Source organism: Hemiscyllium ocellatum, chromosome 35 (genome assembly GCF_020745735.1).
Source record: "Hemiscyllium ocellatum isolate sHemOce1 chromosome 35, sHemOce1.pat.X.cur, whole genome shotgun sequence".
Lineage (NCBI taxonomy): Eukaryota > Metazoa > Chordata > Chondrichthyes > Orectolobiformes > Hemiscylliidae > Hemiscyllium > Hemiscyllium ocellatum.
The window spans coordinates 24,151,639-24,172,353 of record NC_083435.1 but is presented as its reverse complement, the minus strand read 5'-3'; the positions used below and the strand labels follow the sequence as shown (position 1 = coordinate 24,172,353).

The window sequence follows — 20,715 nt, the reverse complement described above, 5'->3', positions numbered from 1 at the left end:
GGAAGACTAGTTAGCAAGGTTAGATCTCATGGAATATAGGGGAACTAGCCATTTGAATATAGAACTGGCTCAAAGGTAGAAGACAGAGGGTGGAGGTGGAAGGTTGCTTTTCAGACTGGAGGCCTGTGACCAGTGGTATATCACAAGGATCAGTGATGGCTCTACTGCTTTTTGTCATTTATATAAATGATTTGGGTGTGAACATCGGAGGTATAGTTAGTAAGTTTGCAGATGACACCAAAATTGGAGATGTGGTGGACATTGAAGATGGTTACCTCAGATTACAACGGGACCTTGATCAGATGGGCCAACAGGCTGAGGAGTGGCAGATGGAGTTTAGTTTAGATAAATGTGAGGTGCTTCATTTTGGAAAAGCAAATCAAAGCATGACATATGGTCCGAGGGAGTGCTGCTGAACAAAGAGACCTCAGAGTGCAGATTCATAGCTCCCTGAAAGTAGAGTTGCAGGTAGATAGGCTATTGAAGAAGGCATTTTGTATGCCTTCCTTTATTGGTCAGAGTATTGAGTACAGGAGTTGGGAGTTATATTGTGACTATATAGGACATTGGTAAGGCTGCTTTTCGAATGTTGCATGCAATTCTGGTCTCCTTCCTATGGGAAGGATGTTGTGAAACTTGGAAGGGTCTAGAAAAGATTTTCAAGGATTTTGTCAGGGTTGACGGTTTGAGCTGAAGGGAGAGGTTGAACAGGCTAGGGCTGTTTTCCCTGGAGGGTTGGAGACTATGGGGTGGCTTGATAGAGGTTTATAAAATCATGAGGGCATGGATAAGATAAATAGACAAGGTCTTTTTCCTGGGGTGGGGGAGTCCAGAACTCAAAGGCATAAGTTCAGGGAGAGAGGGGAAAGGGACGTAAGGGACAACCTTTTCATGCAGACGGTGGTACATGTATGGAATGAGGTGCCACAAGAAGTGGTGGAGGTTGGTACAATTGCAGCATTTAAAAGACATCCGGATGGGTATATGAATAGGAAGGGTTTAGAGTGGGATGGGCCAAGTGCTGGCAAATGGGACCAGATTAATTTAGAATATCTGGTCAGCAGGGGTGACTTGGACCGAAAGGTCTGTCTCTGTGCTGTACATCTCTATGACTCTAAATGCTGACAAATGGGACTTAGATCAGTTTAGGATATCTGGTCTGCATGGAAGAGTTGACGGTAAGGTCTATCTCTGTGCTGTACGATTCTATGAATCTACCTTCTACAATTTCCTCTAATTATTACAGTGTTTTTAAACTATATTCTCATTGTTTAATCTATTCATCACAAATTAAACATAATGAGTTGGCCTCTTTTGGGTAGTGGTGGTTTCCCAGAATGGCGAGTTTCAGGTCCCAGCTGTCCCAAAGGGGTCACAATGTATCTGCACAATGTAATTCAAAAATATCTCCAGATCATGAATGGACCGTGACCGTCAAATATTCTCTTTCAAATCCCTCATGTTCTCAATTCATTCATTGTCTAACTGTTTGCTGATTGGCTCATAACTTAACATGAATAATATTAATAATCATTCCATCAATTTCTGCATCTTTAAAATATTTCTTCATTCCTAGCTTTGTTTGCTTTATAATTCTTTTTTCTATTTTAATGACAATAAATAATATACTGCAATGCTACACTTGATAAGCTGCTTTCAAACACACTCCCAGTTAATTCTAGTAACATGGGAGTTCAGAGGGAGAGTGGGCAAGTCAGCCCTTTAAGTCCACTCCACCATTTAACATGATCATGGCTGATCTTCTCCTGGTCTCACCTCCACCTTCCTGCCTGCTCCCATCCCCCTTTATCCTGCTTTCCATCAGAAACATAGCCATTTCTTTCTTGAATTTGTTGATTGATTCTGCCCCACTCTGGGTCAGTGAGTTCCACAGATTCACAACCCTCTGAAAGAGGGAGTTTCTTCTCAAATGAGTTTTAAATCTATCTCCCCTCTCTCTGTGTCTATGACCTCTTGTTCGAGACTGTCCCACAGAGGAACATCTGTTTAACATCAACCTTCCCATTCACCTTGAGCATTTTATATTCCTCAATCAGATCCTTCTTCATTCCTACGATCTCCAGTGAGTCCAGGCCCAAGCTATACAATTGCAATTCGTACAATAACCCTTTCATCCCTGGAACCAGCCTGGTGAACCTCCTCTGAACTGCCTGCAATGCCACCACATCCTCCCTTAGATAAGGAGACCACAACTGGACATCATTCTTCAGGTGTGGACTCACCAATGCCTTATATAATTGTAACAACACTTAGAGTCATAGAGTCATAGAGATGCACAGCATGGAAACAGACCCTTTGGTCCTACCCATCCACGCCGACCAGATATCCCAACCCAATCGAGTCCCACCTGTCAGCACCCGGCCCCTATCCCTCCAAACCCTTCCTATTCATATACTCATCCAAATGCCTCTTAAAGTTACAATTGTACCAGCCTCCACCACACTCTCTGACAGCTCATTTCATACACATACCACCCTCTGCGTGAAAAAGTTGCCCCGTAGGTATCTTTTATATCTTTCCCCTCTCGCCCTAAACCTATGCCCTCTAGTTCTGGACTCCCTGACCCCAGGGAAAAGACTGTCTGTTTATCCTATCCGTGGTCCTCATAATTTTGTAAACCTCAATAAGGTCACCCCTCAGCCTCCGACGCTCCAGGGAAAACAGACCCAGCCTGTTCAGCCTCACCCTATTAGCTCAAATCCTCCAAACCTGGCAACATCCTTGCAACTCTTTTCTGAACACTTTCAAGTTTTACAACATCTTTCCGATAGGAAGGAGACCAGAATTGCACACAATATTCCAACAGTGGCCTCACCAATGTCCTGTACAGCCACAACATGACCTCCCAACTCCTGTACTCAATACTCTGACCAATAAAGGAGGAGCATACCAAACGCCTTCTTCACTATCCTATCTATCTGCAACTCCACTTTCAAGGAGCTATGAACCTGCTCTTTGTTCAGCAACACTCCCTGGGATCTTACTATTAAGTATATACATCCTGCTAAGATTTGCTTTTCCAAAATGCAGCATCTCATACTTATCTGAATTAAACTCCATCTGCCACTTCTTAGCCCATTGGCCCATCTGGTCAAGATCCTGTTGTAATCTGAGGTAACCCTCTTCGCTGTCCACCACACCTCCAATTTTGGTATCATCTGCAAACTTAGTAAATATACCTCTTATGCTTGCATCCAAATCATTTATGTAAATGACAAAAAGTAGAGGACCCAGCACCGATCCTTGTGGCACTCCACTGGTCAGAGGCCTCCAGTCTGAGAAACAACCCTCCACCACCACCCTCTGTCTTCTACCTTTGAGCCAGTTCTATATCCAAATAGCTAGTTCCCCCTGTATTCCATGAGATCTAACCTTGCTAATCAATCTGCCATAGGGAACCTTGTCGAACGCCTTACTGAAGTCCATATCGATCACATCTACCGCTCTGCCCTCATCAATCCTCTTTGTTACTTCATCAAAAACTCAATCAAGTTTGTGAGACATGATTTACCACACACAAAACCATGTTGACTATCCCGAATTAGTCCTTGCCTTTCCAAATACATGTACATCCTGTCCCTCAGGATTCCCTCCAACAACTTGCCCACACCGAGGTCAGGCTCATCGGTCAATAGTTCCCTAGCTTGTTTTACCACCCTTCGTAAACAGTGGCACCACATTAGCCAACCTCCAGTCTGCTGACACCTCACCTCTAGTATTTCAGTAAGAGGCCTAGAAAATCACTCCTCTAGCTTCCCACAGAGTTCTAGGGTACACCTGCTCAGGTCCTGGGATTTATCCACCTTTACCCATTTCAAGACATCCAGCACTTCCTCCTCTGTCATATGTTCCTTGCAATAAGTGCCAGTATTCCATTTGCCTTTCTTGTTATATGCTGCACCTGCATATCCACTTTCTGCAATTCATGTCCCAAAACACCCAAATCCCTCTGCACTGACACACTGTGAACCTGCTTCCCAATGAAATGAGTATTTGTCGTCTTATTTTCCAGCCAAAATGAACAAGCCCACACTTATCCACGTTAACCTCCACCAATCAGAGTCTGACCCATTCTCCAAGCAATATCCATCTGGAAACTTATTATCTCCTCATCATAGCATGGTTTCCCACCAATATCAGTATCTTCCACGAGTTTAACTGTGATACACACTGATCCTGCTTGCAGTTCATTTTTACAGATTGCAAATACTTGAAGTCTGACAACTAACCCGTGCAGCACAAGACTAGTTACAGGTCACAATCCAGAGAAGGACCTATTTTTCCTGATCCTCTGTTTTGTGTCAGTTAGTCAATCCTTTATTCAAGCCAATACTCTACCTTTAACTCCCTAGGATCTAACCTTCAACAAAAGACCCTTTACCCATCATGTGTAAGACTGAGGTAATTTACAAGATACCATGAAACACGAAATAGACCAGGCAGACAACAAACAATCCACATCCATGAACACCAACTAGCCACTAAATATCTTGACCAGCTGTCCCTGATAGCCAAACATACAGAAGCCAAGGACCACAAATTCGACTGAATCAACACAATTATCATAGGACAAGCTAAACAGAGGACAGCCAGTGAATTTCTAGAAGCACGCCAGTCATCTACAGACTCCATCAACAAACACATTATCTAGGCCCAATATACCGGCCACTACAATGAACAACTGGAACCAGAAGGAACACAGCCAAGTAAATTCCAAAAGCACAGTACAGCAGCGCTTCACAGGAGGCTCTGAAGCACTGGAGATGTCACTTAGACAGGGGATGAAATGTCTGCAAATCAACTTTCTCATTCAGCGACCATACCCTTCCCATGGCAACCGGCACCCAAGCTACAAATCTTTACACAACTCTTGATTGTCTCTGCTTATCTCTTGATGGATGCTGCCTGGCCAGCTTTGAATTTCCAGCATTTTCTGTTTGACTTTCAGATTTCCAGCATCTGCAATACTTTCCTAACTTTTGATATGCTGCAGTGACATGTCTACTTTCGGTGTACCTGTAAGATGTTACTGCATTACTTTGAAGAAACAGAGATGCTCACATAACAGGAAAAAACAAGTTGCATGTTGGTAGGGCTCCCGTAACTGAGCGGCACAAAATGGCTGCTGGCTGCCCATGGTTAATGCAGCAGAACATGGCTGACAGTAGTTACAGCACTTAGGAAAATGTTTGCTTCACGTAGCCTTCACATGTAGGACAACAGTAACTCTGTATAATCAAGGTTACTGACTAAGAGAGAATGTGCAGCTGCAGTTGCTTTCTTAGGTAAGAACATTTCACGCTAATTAGTTGTTTCTCTTGAATTATTTAATGAATCTGTTACAATATTAAGAGTAGGTTTCATTTATGATTCTTCAGATAATCATAGATATCGATTCTGAAGTAGTTGTGAATCTACATATATATAAAACAAAACTAAAAGTACTGGAGGAAAAGATTCAAACCAGTTTCAGACAGGAAAGACAATCCTCGCGCCCCCCCCCCATTACTACAGGAATGAAAACAGAGATCAGCAGATATTGTAATGTGGATTGAATGAACACTTTAAGACACAATTTGTTAGCTGAAGAATTCTAACATTTAGTGAAACTACCTAACTTTGTTGGGACCATTTAAAACTCAATATTCTTTTGTTTTTCCTGTGATGAGAAATGTGAAAGATTCTTGAAGCAAGTATCCAGTAAATTGGCAGTTAACATGGTGCAGCTGGGAGGTGTCACTGGAATTCAGTATCTATTGTGAAAAACCTCAAGAAGAAAGATAAGAAAGGCTGGGTAAACATCATGAAGGACCAGGGGTGGGCCAATAACCTGTCCATCTCTTTGTTGTTCAGTGATATGATGAAATACATTGAGGTAAACTTGAACTGTGTAAAATGCTGTATAGAGAGCCAATTACAGAGGGATAACTCAACATCACTGACCAATTGTTATTGGTGGGGGAAGAGGGGCCTGCACACTCTCAACTTACACCCTATATGTTCAGACATTCTGAAGTTTTTTTGTATGCCTTTTTGCAATGCTGTAACTGAAGCTGTCAATCACATTAAAGGTTACCTGAATCTGCTCCGTGACTCAGACTCTCACAGATAAAGTCTAACATCTTAGAAAGCAATGGTTGGAAGCTGGGTCACACTGAAAGCTGAGATTTCAATAGGCTTTGCAAATAGACGAATGGAGTACAAAATCTGGGGGGAAGAGACTGTCACACACCTCCTTCTGGAATGTGCCTATGCAGAGGAAGTCTGGAGAGGAATGCAGTGGTGTTTGTCGAGGTTCATCCCGAGCAGCGCCGTGACGCGGGACTCTGTGCTCTACGGCCTGTTCCCCGGGACGCACACCGAGACGAATATCAACTGTGCCTGGAGGATCATCAACTTGGTGAAGGACGCTCTCTGGGTGGTCCGAAACCTATTGATCTTCCAGCTGAAGGAGTTGACCCCGACTGAGTGTTGCAGACTGGCACATTCCAAGGTCCAGGACTACGTGTTGAGGGACGCACCGAAGCTTGGGGCAGCTGCCGCCAAGGCGCGGTGGGGAAAGACCACCGTTTAACATCTGCCTGTCTAAAGAAGATCAGGGGGCCCATGCAGTCATTTGGGCTCTGCTGACGCCTCAGCTCAATATATGGGCATATGAGCGAGAAATGCACAGACCTGTATATAACAATGATAATTTCTGAGCTGTGTATGTAAATGTTGACATATGTAAGGCATGACCAAATGTACAGACCATCAAATTATTTTATGATTATTTTACGAATAAAGTATATTTTTGAAATAAAAAAATTTTGTTAAACCTATGGAAAACATTTTGACTGCACTGTGTCTACAGTTCCCTATTTCGGGCGCTCAAAAGATATGAAGAAGCGGGGTTGAATGTTGGTGGTGCACTGTGGGTGGAAAAGGCTCACAGAGATAAGGGAAGCATCGAGGCCTATTATGTGTCTCCCAGCCGTGGGACCCAAATGCCAGTGTTGGGGAATGAATGAGGTTTTATGATGAAAGGATGAAAGGAGACAACCAATAGAGAAATTCAATCAGCCACATCTTACCAGATGTCTGGTTTGTCCTCTTCATTACTGCACTCATTGTTTCCTTTGCTATGTTTGAACGTATTTTTACCCGGTCTGTGAGATAATCCCAGAAATTCACATTGAAGGATTCTGCCATGAACTGCTGCCTGGGGATGCACTGTTGGGTTTTACTGTCACGAGAAGCTATGATAACTCCATTGACTGTTGCACTGTTTGTAACCTCAGGAAAATCCTTAATTCCAGAAACAACTGTGTAAATCACAGTGATTACATTAGTCCCTATAAAGCAAACAATGAAAGCAGGGAGTTACTCAACACGAAAATAAACATCATATTAATATACCTGGGCCACAAAACCAGAATCACATCACAGACATCAGGGACATCACTAATGTGAGAGATTGCCCTCAAAATTACTTTCAACATCTTACAATATCTGTAAAGGTCAGGCTGAAAACAATTACACACACTTCCAGCTGGTCAAAGTGAGGCCCATCCACACAGTGACAATCTCCAATAACCCACCAAATTATAACACTGTCAGAATCCTGTCTGATATAATCAACAGGATCAGATTCAACTGGGTCAGAATTGGCTGCTGCAGCCTCTCAGAACAGGGAGTAAACACAGAATCAGGGTCACTCAGATACTCGATGGAATCAGTGTGGACACAGGGGAGAGGCTGGGACACAATCCAGTGATTGGATATTAAACAGAAAATCACTAACCTGGAACAGGAACTTGGCATAAATGGAAGAAAAATATTGAAGGGACTCTCCTGCCCATGGTTCATCTGGAGTGAGGAATTCAGGATAATCCGAGGGCAGGTTTATCCATAACCAGGAAAGGTGTGGGGTGAGCAAATCCAGATTGAAATGAAGAGAAACAGGAGTATTTGGGAGGATGAAGTGTAAGACCATGGGGGACAGTCACTGTGTCAACAGTCTCTCTGTCAAACAGGGGGATGGACAATCCAGAGCAGGATCCCCACTGTCCTTCACTGAGCTTTTTAATCAGCCCTTTATACACGACCAGTAGGATGTTGGTATCTGAGATAACCCGGCCTATTCAACCATGAGGGCATCACAGCTGGGCCTGGGCTGGGTTTTTTTTCACAAGTTTACAGAAGAAAACTAAAAATAACCCAAGTATAAACATTGATATACAGTTAAATCTTAAATAAATGACAACCAAAATCTATCAGACAAGAAAAAAGAAATACCAAGAGAAAAAAAAAGACAAAAAACTCAACTAACTACTCATCTAACTTACAACTAACCAGAGTGTATAATTAAAATTCTTACATTATTCAGAGAAAAAAAACCTAACGGATAACACATAAATTGAGCAGTGACATACCTGCTCGGAATGTGTTAACATCAGATCACAACAAAACCCTTATTTATCCAAAACATCACGAGCATAGAACATATAAAATTCACAAATATAAAAGCTCTTTAGTACATTCAAATCGATACAATTTAAAAAAACTATTTTCTAAATAGTAAAAAAAAGTATAAAATGTATTTAAATGGAGATCTTCCCCCTTATTCCCAGGGGACATTGTTTCTTTTCCAAAACACCCACCATAACCTCTCCCAACCAGTGCTCCACCCTTGACACAGGCATCCCACGATAGGATAAAGAAAATTCAAGTATACGACTGAAGTAGAACTAGCAGTGAGTACCCTATTCACCACCACCCCCACCCCCACCTACACCAACACCTGAATATATTTGGTAATGTTAGTCATATATGTTCATATATGGTATTACAAAATTACGGTCTCAGCAAATAATAATTAAATATATTAATACAAAATAACAGGGGAAAACCACCCCGCTCCCAAGGACAAAGATAAAATAAGATAAGGTAGCCACCATCCCCCCCACCCCCATCTACATTAACTAGACTCTCTGGCTAAAACCGGGGTGGGGTAGGGCAAAACAACATTGATTAACTCTTATAATTTGTCTAAGAGAGTCCAGAAGTTCCTTGGCCTTCTCCGGTGATCCGAAGTTATACACGGACCCTTCACGGCTACAGCGTAGTAGAGCTGGGTAGCGCAAGGAGTATTGAATGTTTAAATCCCTTAAACACTTCTTTGCTTCATCAAACGCCTTCCTCTTTCGGACCAAAGCTGGGGTAAAGTCCTGAAATAACATAATCTTGGATCCTTTATGAGTCATGGCTTGTGGATCTTTCCCAAGATTTCTGGAGGCTTCCAAGAGAATCTGCCTCACCTTATAGCTCTGCAGCTGGAACAGGACCGGGCTGGGGTGCTGGTTCGAGCCGGGCCCATGTATTGTAACCCGGTAGGCCCATTCTACCCTTACCTGGCCTGATCCAGCCTCCAGATTTAATAACTGCGGAAGCCACTGTTCAAGCAACCTTATAAGCTGACCTTCTTCTTCCCGTTTGGGAAGGCCCAGCAAACGAATATTTTTTTCTATGACCTCGATTCTCGAGGTCGTCAATGTGATTCTCTAAGGTCCGGACTCACTGTTTGAGAGTCCGGACACGATCCACGGCCGACTCTGCAATGGCCTCGGAGGTCGCGGCCTTTAGCTCCGCCCCTCCGACTCGGCGCTCGATTTCTTCGTTGTCTCGGCCGTGCTTTGATAGCGCAGCCGAGAATGAATTCCACCGACTTCGGGACTCTTCTATGAAAGCATCGATCTTTGCATCGAGTTTGGAGATTATTTTCGCGAGGCTCGCCACTGTAGGTAAGTACCCCGGGCAGCTGCAGACGCCTCTACTGCAGCTGGGGAGGGGCTCCTTTCCCCCGAGTCATTTTTACAGGAGACTGAAGTGTATAAATTTAGTACTAAACCACTAATTACTTGTTTTTATTTCAAAAATATACTTTATTCATAAAATAATTTGATGGTCTGTACAGTTGGTCATGCCATACATACGTAAACATTTACAAACAGAGATCAGAATTTATCATTGTTATATACAGGTCTGTACATTTATCCATCATGTGCCCATATATTTAGGTGAGGCATCAGCAGAGCCCAAATGACTGCAGGGCCCCCTATTCTTCTGAGGCAGGCAGATGTTACATAGTGGTCTTTCCCCACCGCACCTTGGCAGCAGCTGCCCCAAGCTTCAGCGCGTCCCTCAACACGTAGTCCTGGACCTTGGAATGTGCCAGTCTGCAACACTCAGTCGGGGTCAACTCCTTCAGCTGAAAGACCAACAGGTTTCGGACCACCCAGAGAGCATCCTTCACCGAGTTGACGATCCTCCAGGCGCAGTTGATGTTCGTCTCGGTGTGCGTCCCGGGGAACAGGCCGTAGAGCACGGAGTCCCGCGTCACGGCGCTGCTCGGGACGAACCTCGACAAATACCACTACATTCCTCTCCAGACTTCCTCTGCATAGGCACATTCCAGAAGGAGGTGTGTGACAGTCTCGTCCCCCCCGCAGCCACTTCGAGGGCAGCGTGCGGTGCGGCTGAGAGTCCGGGCGTGCATAAATGATCTCACAGGCAGAGACCTTCTCACCACTAGCCAAGCCATGTCTTGGTGCTTGTTGGAAAGTTCTGGCGATGAGGCATTCTGCCAAATGGCTTTGACAGTCTGCTCAGAGAACCGCTCAATAGGATCCACCCTCTCCTTTTCCCGAAATGTCTCAAGGACGCTACGTGCTGACCACTTCCTGATGGACTTGTGGTCAAAAGGTGTTTTTCTTAATAAACTTCTCCAGAAAGGACAGGTGATACGGAACGGTCCAACTACTCAGAGCGTTTCGCGGCAGCGAGGCCAGGCCCATCCTTCGCAACACCGGGGACAGGTAGAACCTCAGTACGTAGTGACACTTGGTGTTTGTGTACCAGAGATCCATGCACAGCTTGATGCAACCACACACAAAGGTGGCCATCAGGGTGAGGGTAGCATTGGGATGTATTTTTTTCCCCCGTTGCCCAGATCTTTGTACAGCGAGTCCCTTCGGACCCGGTCCATCTTTGAACTCCATATAGACTGGAAGATGGCCTGGGTGACTGCAGCGGCACAGGTTCTGGGAATAGGCCAGACCTGTGCCACGTATAACAGCAATGACAGTGCCTCACACCTGATGACCAGGCTTTTTCCCGTGATGGAGAGCGACCGTAGCTTCCATCTGCCCAGTTTCTGCCTCATGTTGCTGATACACTCCTCCCAAGACTTGGCGCACGCCCCAGCCCCACCCCCCCCACCCAAACCAAATACCCAGCACCTTCAGATGGTCGGTCCTGACGGTGAAGGGGATCAAGGATTCGTCAGCCCAGTTCCCGAAGAGCATGGCCTCGCTCTTGCCTCGGTTTACCTTGGCCCCAGAGGCCCATTCGAACTGGTCACATATGCACATGAGTCTGCGCACGGACAGCGGATCCGAGCAGAAAACAGCGACGTCATCCATGTACAGGGAGGCCTTAACCTGCAGGCGCCTGCTGCCAGGAATAGTCACCCCTCTCAGGCTCGCATCCTTCCTGATGGACTCGGCAAATGGCTCTATGCAGCACACAAACAAGGCAGGAGAGAGAGGGCAGCCCTGCCTGACTCCAGATCTGACTGGGAAGCTATCTGATTCCCACCCATTGATTGAGACTGCATTAACAATGTTGGTGTAGAGCAGTCTGATCCAATTGCAGATTCCCTCCCCAAAGCCCATTTTGGAGAGAACATCTCTCATATACCTGTGTGATATCCTGTCAAAGACTTTCTCCTGGTCCAGGCTGATCAGGCAGATGTCCAACCCTCTGTCCTGCACGTAGGCGATCGTATCCCTGAGGTGTGCGAGACTCTCAGCGATCTTCCTGCCCGGCACAGCACAGGTTTGGTCAGGGTGAATCACCGACCCCAGAGCAGACCTGACCCGGTTGGCGATTACCTTTGACAGGATTTTGTAATCCACATTCAACAGTGTGATCGGTCTCCAATTTTTGAGTTCCTCCCTCCCCCCTTCCGCTTGTAGATGAGGGTGATGATGCCTTTCCTCATGGATTCGCTCATGGTACCCGCCTGAAGCATACTGACATACACCTCCAGCAGGTCCTGGCCAATCAAGTCCCACAGAGCGGGAGTTTTATTCTTTTCGAAGGACTCGAGGGCCTTGGTCAGCTCGTCCAGAGATAGCGGCTGGTCCAGCCTCTCACGTGTTCTGTCGTCTAAGACCTCCGTGATGGAGGACAGGAATAACTGGGAGGGCTCGCTGTCAGTTGGCTTCGCGTCATACAGACTGGCATAGAAGGATTTACTGATCCTCATGACATCAGCCTGAGATGACGTTGTCGAGCCGTCTTCTTCCTTCAGGCTGCTGAGCACAGAGCTCTCTTTGTGCACCTTCTGGAAGAAGAAATGTGAGCACGTCTCGTCCTGCTCCACCGAGCGGACCCTGGACCGGAAGATTATCTTGGAGGCCTCCGAGGCAAAGAGCGAGGCTTGCTGGCTCTTCACCTCCTTGAGGTCCTCCGTGACATCGACCCCCATCGTCTGCAGCAGGAGCAGGTTCTGCATACTTTCCTGGAGCTGGGACAGTTTTCCCCGCCTCTCTCTCACCTCCTGAACACCTCGGAGGATGAAGAACCTCTTGATGTTCCCTTTTACTGTTTCCCACCAGTCCGCTGGGGACTCAAAGAGGGGCTTCACGGTTCTCCAACCTGCATAGTCCCTCTTGAGCTCCTCAATGTTTCCCGGGTTCAACAGCTTTGTTTTCAGCTTCCACGTTCCCTTACCCGCCCGCTGCTCATCCTGTAGGTGACAGTCGGCCAGCAGGAGGCAGTGGTCAGAGAAGAACACCGGCTTGACGTCGGTGGATCTGACCGAGAGCGTTCGGGACACAAACAGGTAATCTATCCTTGAACGGATAGACCCGTCTGCCCCTGACCAGGTGTATCTACGCTGTGCTCCATCTGCAGGGGTGCTGAAGATGTCGTGCAGCTTGGCATCTTTTACCATGACCATCAGGGCTCTGGACGTGGCGTCCAGTTTACTGTCCCCCCCGCCGGATCGTCCATCTGCATCAATGATACAGTTGAAGTCTCCGGCCAGAATGACCAGCCTGGACGTAGCCAGCAACAGTGGAAGCTGCTGCAGGATGGCCAACCGTTCACTCTTACCCACTGGGGCGTACACATTGATCAATCTCAGGGGAGCATTCTTGTACATAACGTCGGTGATGAGGAGGCGCCCGCCCACCACCTCCTGAACCTCGGAGATGGTGAAGTTGCTTCCTCGCAACAGGATACCCAGGCCGGAGGCGCGGCTATCGTTGTCCCCCCCGACCAAACTGACTGCCCATGGGCCCACAAGCTCGACCATCTCCTGTAGCTGCTGAGGTGCGGTATCCCACACTCCTGCAGAAACAGGAGGTCGGCTTTAACGCTGGCCAGGAAGGCCATCGTTGAAACACATCGCGCAGCCAACATTGATGCTGGCAATTTTAAACCCCATTTTAACAGTTTACAAGGTTAACAGTGTCCATTTGCTGCTGGTCTTGCCCCTCTGGGGTAGCTGTGTGCATCCCCGTGGTGACGGCAAACTGCTGGACCTTTCCGGGGGGCTGAGGTAGCTGTCCGGCTCCACGCTGGAGCCACTTCCCCGCTCTGGTGTCTTTGTGTCGGGCCCAGGGTCCGCACCGTCCAGTTCTCCATCTGACAGCGGGGCTGTCACAGGACCGCTGCTCCCAGTTACCTGGAGCTGTGGGCCGGTGGGTACCTCTTGGTTCTCACCGGGTAGGGGGAGGCCTTTACCCCTCCCGACAGAGGGATCGTCTTTCCCTTCCTGGGTGGTGCTGCCCTCCTTTCTCCCCACGGCGCTCTGTCTCTTCCTCTGAGGAGGACCCTTCTTGCGCCCGTCCTCACCATCGGAAGAGCTGCCTGTGTCCTCGACTTGCAGGTGTCGCTTCCCCCTTTGCTGGGTGGCTTTGGGGCCCTTGGGAGGTTTCCTCTTCCTGCTTTTGACAGTAATCCAATACTTCAAACCCCCAGCATTCCAGCAAAACATTAAATAAAAACTATTTTGAATTGATTTGGTGAGTGTGGTGGAGGAGGGTGGCTCACTTTGCCTCGGTCCTGGGAGAAGCACTATAGGCTCAGACTTGCTGAGTCACCTCCATCAGGGATCCCTGAGCCTGGGCTGGGTTAGACATGGAGTCTCCTTCTCCTCCCCCCCAGTGTTTACAAGACTTTAGACCAGGAATGATGAAGCTGTCTGGCTTCTCCCAATTAAAATTGTCCATTGGAACCATTTCCCATTTGCTCGGAGTTTCTCTGATCTCGGGGTTTCTACATCCTGCTGTCAGGAGACCTGGACACAAAATCCCATCAGAGTCTCCCAGACTGTGCTGCCTTCAATGTGTAAAAGATCAGGCTGGCTGTATAACAGGCGGCTGATCAAACATCCCCCATTTCAAACTCTCCCCAAGAGACTCACATTCACCCCAGACACAGAGAGAGAGAGAGAGAGAGAGAGAGAATGGAAAGCTGAATTCTGTACTTACCGGGAGAGACCTGGGAAAAACACAGGGAGAGGGAGAGAAGGATCAGAAACATTCTGGGAATCCACTCTCCCTATTCCCATCAAAAACGGATTGGGGTAAAAGCTGCTGATAATGGACTGGATTTGACAAAGAAAAACGTCTGCAGTGAGTCCATTCTGCAAGTTGGATGGAAATTTGATCACTTCCTCCAACTCAAACAGAGAGGGGGATGATTGGTTCGTATCAGAAAAAAAAAACACCCAATTAAATGTGAAACCGTGAGAGTGTCACCAGTTACCGTGAGACTGAAAGGCAGACACACAGGGGTTTGACACCAAGAGCTGCAGGTTTGAGACGCTGCCCACATCAGGAACGGGGATCGCTCCAGGAGGTGAAAGCACAGACCGTGTGCTGCAGCTGAAATGGGAGGGAAATCCTCATTCTCCATCCGACAGCCCCGCTCCCACTCTTCATCAGAAAGGACAGTGATCCCTATCCAATTATAAAAGCTGGTCATGTGAGACCCTGAACTCTCATCTCTATCCGGGTGGATGCATCCCTGTTTGCTTCCGTTTAAACTTGTACATTTCCCCCTGTATCCAGCGTTATGTATTAAGGTCAGTCTGTCTGGGTATGGAAGATACTGTTTATCCCTGGACACAGTGACCTGGCTGATGTAAGGCAGTACTAGGTGTCCCTGAGCTCCAGAGTGAGGTCCTGAAGGGCCCATGGTTTGAGAGTTACTTCTAGAGCAGGCCTAGAGTCAGAGAGAGTTGTAGAAACATGCAGCATAGAAGCAGACCCTTCAGCCCAACTCGTCCATGCCCACCACCAGGTTTCCTAAACTAGATTAATCCCATTTGTCTGTGTTTGTCCTGTATTCCCCTCGACCTTTCCTGTCCATGTACCTGTCCAAATGTCTTTTGAATATTGTAATTGTACTCACCTCTACCACATCCTCTGGCAGCTGGTTCCATGTACCCACCACTCCTTGTGTGAAAAACTGGCCCCTCAGCTCCCTTTAAATCCTTCCCCTCTTATCCCTATATCCTCTAGTTTTGGACTCCCCTCCTCTGGGGAAAGGCCACCTCTCATGTTTCTATGTTCCAATGAGTGCAGGCTAATCTACTCCAGCTCTCCCCATCAGACTGAACCTCCATATCTGGGAGCAGCCGAGTGAACCTTCTTCAGACTGCCCTCACTACCAGGGTATCCTTCCTTAGATAAAGGGCCCAAACCTGGTCACCGTCTTCCCACTGGGTCTGACCAGTGCCATCTATAGTTGTTACAAAGCCTCCTTACTTTTACACTCCATCCTTTTGAAGTCAAGGCCAACATTCCATTTGCCTTCCGGCTGAACCTGAACACTGGCTTTTTGTGATTCAGGGGTGAAGACCCTGAAATCCCTCTTTCCTGTGGCTTTCTCCATTTGAATGATATTCAGCCCCTGTGTTTGTCCTGACAATGTGCACAACCTACATTTTCCCACATTACATTCCATCTGCCAAGTGTTGGCCCATTCAGTCAACCCCTTTATATCCCTCTGCAGACACTTCATGTCCTCTTCATCACTTGCCATCCCACATCCCGTGGGGTGGCACGGTGGCACAGTGGTTAGCACTGCTGCCTCACAGCGCCAGAGACCTGGGTTCAATTCCTGCCTCAGGCGACTGACTGTGTGGAGTTTGCACGTTCTCCCCGTGTCTGCGTGGGTTTCCTCCGGGTGCTCCGGTTTCCTCCCACGGTCCAAAGACGTGCGGGTCAGGTGAATTGGCCATGCTAAGTTGCCCGTAGTGTTAGGTAAGGGGTATATGTAGTGGTATGGGTGGGTTGCGCTTTGGCGGGTCGGTGTGGACTTGTTGGGCCGAAGGGCCTGTTTCCACACTGTAAGTAATCTAATCTAATCTTTTTGTATCATCCTCAAACTAGACTGTATTACATTCACTTTTCTTTTCCATGTCATTAATATCTTTTGTAAATAGTTATGGCCACAACACTGATCCCTGTGGCACTAGTTACAGGCTGCTATTGTGAAAACGCTTCCTTTATTGGAACTCTCTCTCTCTTTAATTCATTTGCTAATCCTCAATCAATGCTAATATACTACCTCCACCATCATGGGCTCTTATCTTATTAAGTAGCCTCATATGTGGGACATGATCAAAAATCCAGACAGTTCACCCACTGCTTTCGCTGTATCTGTCTTGCTTGTTCCTTCCTCAAAGATTTCAATTTATTTTTCAGGCAGGATTTCACCTTCACAATGCCATGCTGATTCTGCTTGGTCATGCTGTTTATTTCTAGATTCATTTTCCCAATAACAGGCATCAAACTGACCAGCCAAAAGTTATCATTTTTTGTTTCCTTTCTTTTTTAAGTAAAAGTGGCGGATTTCGAATCCTCTGGGATTTTTCCAGAATCGGATAATTTCCAGAAGATTCAATGCATCAACTATCTCTGTGGCTACTTCCTTGAATACGCTGGGATGCATCCCATCAGGCCCAAGCTCCAGCTACCAGCTGGTCTACATTCTAGACCTCACTGGGGACAGAAACATCAGGCTGGAGACATTTTGAAAGCCTTGAAGCTATTTTTTGAGCACTCCATTACTGATTATACAGAACGGAGCTGTGCTGGACATCAGATCCCTGAAGGAGACAAAGGATATGGATCAGTATGGTGATGGCATTGAGGTATCTGGCTGGAATCTCAGAGTCTGGATAATAGAAGCTAAGCTTGTTGGAGATAAGAATGTCTTTTGAGAGGTCCCACCATGACAGCGTAGCTTCTGAGAGAGGAGAAACTTGCTCGAGAAATCTATTGCCATGTGCAGAAGCTCTGAGGTTGTCAATCAAAGCTGGAGAAGATTAATGGACAAAGACAAGGTTTTGCATTATGCTGAGACTCTGTCCCGGTAATCAAGAACAGCATTACGGGAAAAACAAGAAGAAATATTAGCTGAAGGGCCAGCAGAAACATCAAGCCCCAATGTACAAGATGTAAATGTTGTAGAGGACAACACAGCAAAGAAAAGGAAGGACATCAAGTGTTGGGGAATTTATGGTCTCCATGCAAAATCTGATTCACTTGAAACACAAGTCTTCAGCTCAAAAGAGGAAAAGCAGGCCCAAACTGATTATTGCTGGAGACGTGTCAGATGGTGATTCTAAACGGGTCATTCTAAACCATATAACCTGTCAGCATCACTGGGTCTAAAGGTAACAAATGGTTTGTTATTGTTAGAATGATGACTGCTGAAGGAGAGCATCAGGTGAATGTGAACTGTCAGACAGGCGCCAGTGATTCATGCAACATCATAATCTTCACGACACAATGTGAAGTGGCTCTATTTGATGACCTGAAAATGAATCCATCAAAGGTAAATTTGAGACCACCTACTGAAACCTCACTCTTCCAAAGAGGACAAATGAAGCTGAGAAACCAATGTGATTGTCACAATAAAGACCTGCAGATCCAGATCGTAGACATCGAGTAACAATCCATTCATCCCAGCTGAAGCAAGTCTAAAGCTTACATTGGCAACACATATCATCTCGAAGAGGATGAGAGTGTGAGACCAGTGCAGCATTTGCTGAGGAGAGATCCAGCTGCCCTCCTGTCCAACCTGAAAGGAAAGATAGATTACATTACTCACAATGTGGAAACAGGCCCTTCAGCCCAACAAGTCCACACCGACCCACCATCCACCCATATGTCTACATTTGTCCCATTCCTAACACTAAGGCCAATTTACCTGACCTGCTCATCTTTGGACTGTGGGAGGAAACCCATGCAGACATGGGGAAAATGTGCAAATTCCACACAGTCAGTCGCCTGAGGCAGGAATTGAACCCAGGTCTCAGGCAGTGGGAGGCAGCAGTGCTAACCACTGTGCCACCATGCCACCCACTGATAGTCAAGCTGTGGAAAAAATGGTAGTTATCAAGAAAGGGACAACTCCTACAGAATGCATTTGCGGCATCGCGGCCATCGGGAAAAAAACCACCTGGAAATCTGAGAGTCTGCATAGATCCAAAGGATTTCAATGACTGTTCCAGAACAGCATCAAAGCAGACAGCATGAGAACATCAGGGATCTTCTGACAGTGGATATTATTGTGGATTGGCTGCTCATATATAGATGTGGAAAGACAGTGAAAGAAGCCATTGCACAGATTCTGATAAAAATTTAATGTGACTGCGGAGGGGTCCTGACAGACGAAGCGGAAGCTGAAAAAGGAAAAGGTGAAAGGAACTAAATATTCAGCATCTGCCTGGCCCTCTCTTCACACTCATTCAGATCCTTCCAAAAGGACATTCCCCACCCCCACCCCCACCCCCCCCGCTCTCCCCCTCCCCCCCCCAGGGAATGAACACTCCCAGACATTATCAACCATCCAACTCTGAAACACACACATTAAATAAACATCACTTTGTACAAGCTGAGCAAAAACAGAGATTGCTGGAAAAGCTCAGCAGGTCTGGCAGCATCTGTCAAGAGAAATCAAAGAAATCAGACCAGTTCTGAGGAAGGGTCACCAGACCCGAAACAGTAACTCTGATTTCTCTGCACAGATGCTGCCAGACCTGCTGAGCTTTTCCAGCCATTTCCATTGTTGTTTCTGATTTACAGCATGTACAGTTCTGTTGGTTTTTTACTGTGTACATCCTGCTTGGTTTGGGAAAGGCTTCCTGGGGAGTTACATGGTCATAACCCCCTCCCAGTTCACACTGAACTGAAGCTCAAACACTGCTGATTCCAAGATCCACAATCTGCAGAGTGAATGAATTAACCCTTTCCTGTGAAATCATTAATGAAGAATTCAGACAAATCAATGATCAGCAATAATTTATTGATTAACAACTGCAATGATCAGTATCTGCAGTTGATGATAAATAATGACAGATGTTTGCTGCAATAAATACATGATTGTGAACAAATAAAATAAAGGAAGTTTACATAAAAGTTCACATTTGATCACGCTGTTTACATAAAGTGCAAAACAGATCAGTTAGGCTTAAAATAGATGAGAATAAAAATAGAAGTTAAATAGTGAGAGAGAGATATCAATATAAAAATCAGACAATGACAAAATTCATTTGTTGCATAAAGTGCAGAAATGATTCACGTCCTACAATACAAAACCTTGCTCAGAGGCAGTTCAGGACATTGCTACGTTTCAGGTCAATCACTGACCCACTGAAGACAGTGAGGATGAGAAAGTGTGAGGGAGGAACCATCCGTGAAGATCCCTCTGACGGTGACACTGCTCACATTTCTGAGACGGGATGGAAACACAACTTGAAAGGGTCTCACTTGCAGAATCAGGATCCACGTGCGGATCTGGGATCCACTGTTCAACCTGTGGAAACACATTTTCAGGAAAATCAATCTCAATCCTGAAACAACTGGGTGTGAGCAATGAGCTGTAATTCTGTGTATCTGCTGTGATATGGAAGGATGGACGTTGATGTCCATGTGCACACTGAAACAGGAGGATCCCATTATTCCGCAATGAAGCTCCGGGAATGACCTGTAGTGGAGCTCAGGAAACCCACAAGGTCAGAAATGGACAGACACGAGGCAATCTCTTCAGGGTGGGGAGGGGAGTGAAATTCGTCTGACAGGGTTTAATAGTGTCTGGGAGGGTGGGACAGGGTCAGGAGGGGAAGGGAATTAGTTTGACGAGGTTTAACAGTGTCTGGGAGGGTGAGTCATGAGGGGAGTGAAAGTGGACTGGCAGGTTGTAACGTTATCTGGGGAGTGAGACAAGGGCAGGAGAGGGCTGAAATTAGTCTGTCAAGTTTTAAAGGTCAGTGAGACAGGGTCAGGATGGGAGTGAAATGAGACTGACAGGGTTTAACAGTGACTGGGAGGGTGGGACAGGGACAGTTGGGGAGGGGAATTAGTCTGACAGGGTTTAACAGTGACTGGGAGGGTGGGACAGGGACAGTTGGGGAGGGGAATTAGTCTGACAGGGTTTAACAGTGTCTGGGAGGGTGGGACAGGGTCAGGAGGGGAGGGGAATTAGTCTGACAGGACTTAACAGTGTCTGGGAGGGTGGGACAGGGTCAGGAGGGGAGGGGAATTAATCTGACAGGGTTTAACAGTGTCTGGGAGGGTGGGACAGGGTCAGGAGGGGAGAGGAATTAGTCTGACAGGGTTTAACAGT

General features: G+C 46.5%; 1 protein-coding gene across 1 annotated transcript in view; it reads right to left on the bottom strand.

Moving 5' to 3' along the window:
- LOC132832571 (class I histocompatibility antigen, F10 alpha chain-like) overlaps positions 1 to 20,715 on the bottom strand; it is a 50,499-nt gene that overhangs the window by 10,076 nt on the left and 19,708 nt on the right. The window contains exon 6 of the mRNA XM_060850663.1: positions 7,095 to 7,355. Within this exon, the coding sequence (XP_060706646.1) occupies positions 7,095 to 7,355 (261 nt within the window). The remainder of the gene's footprint in view (positions 1 to 7,094; positions 7,356 to 20,715) is intronic.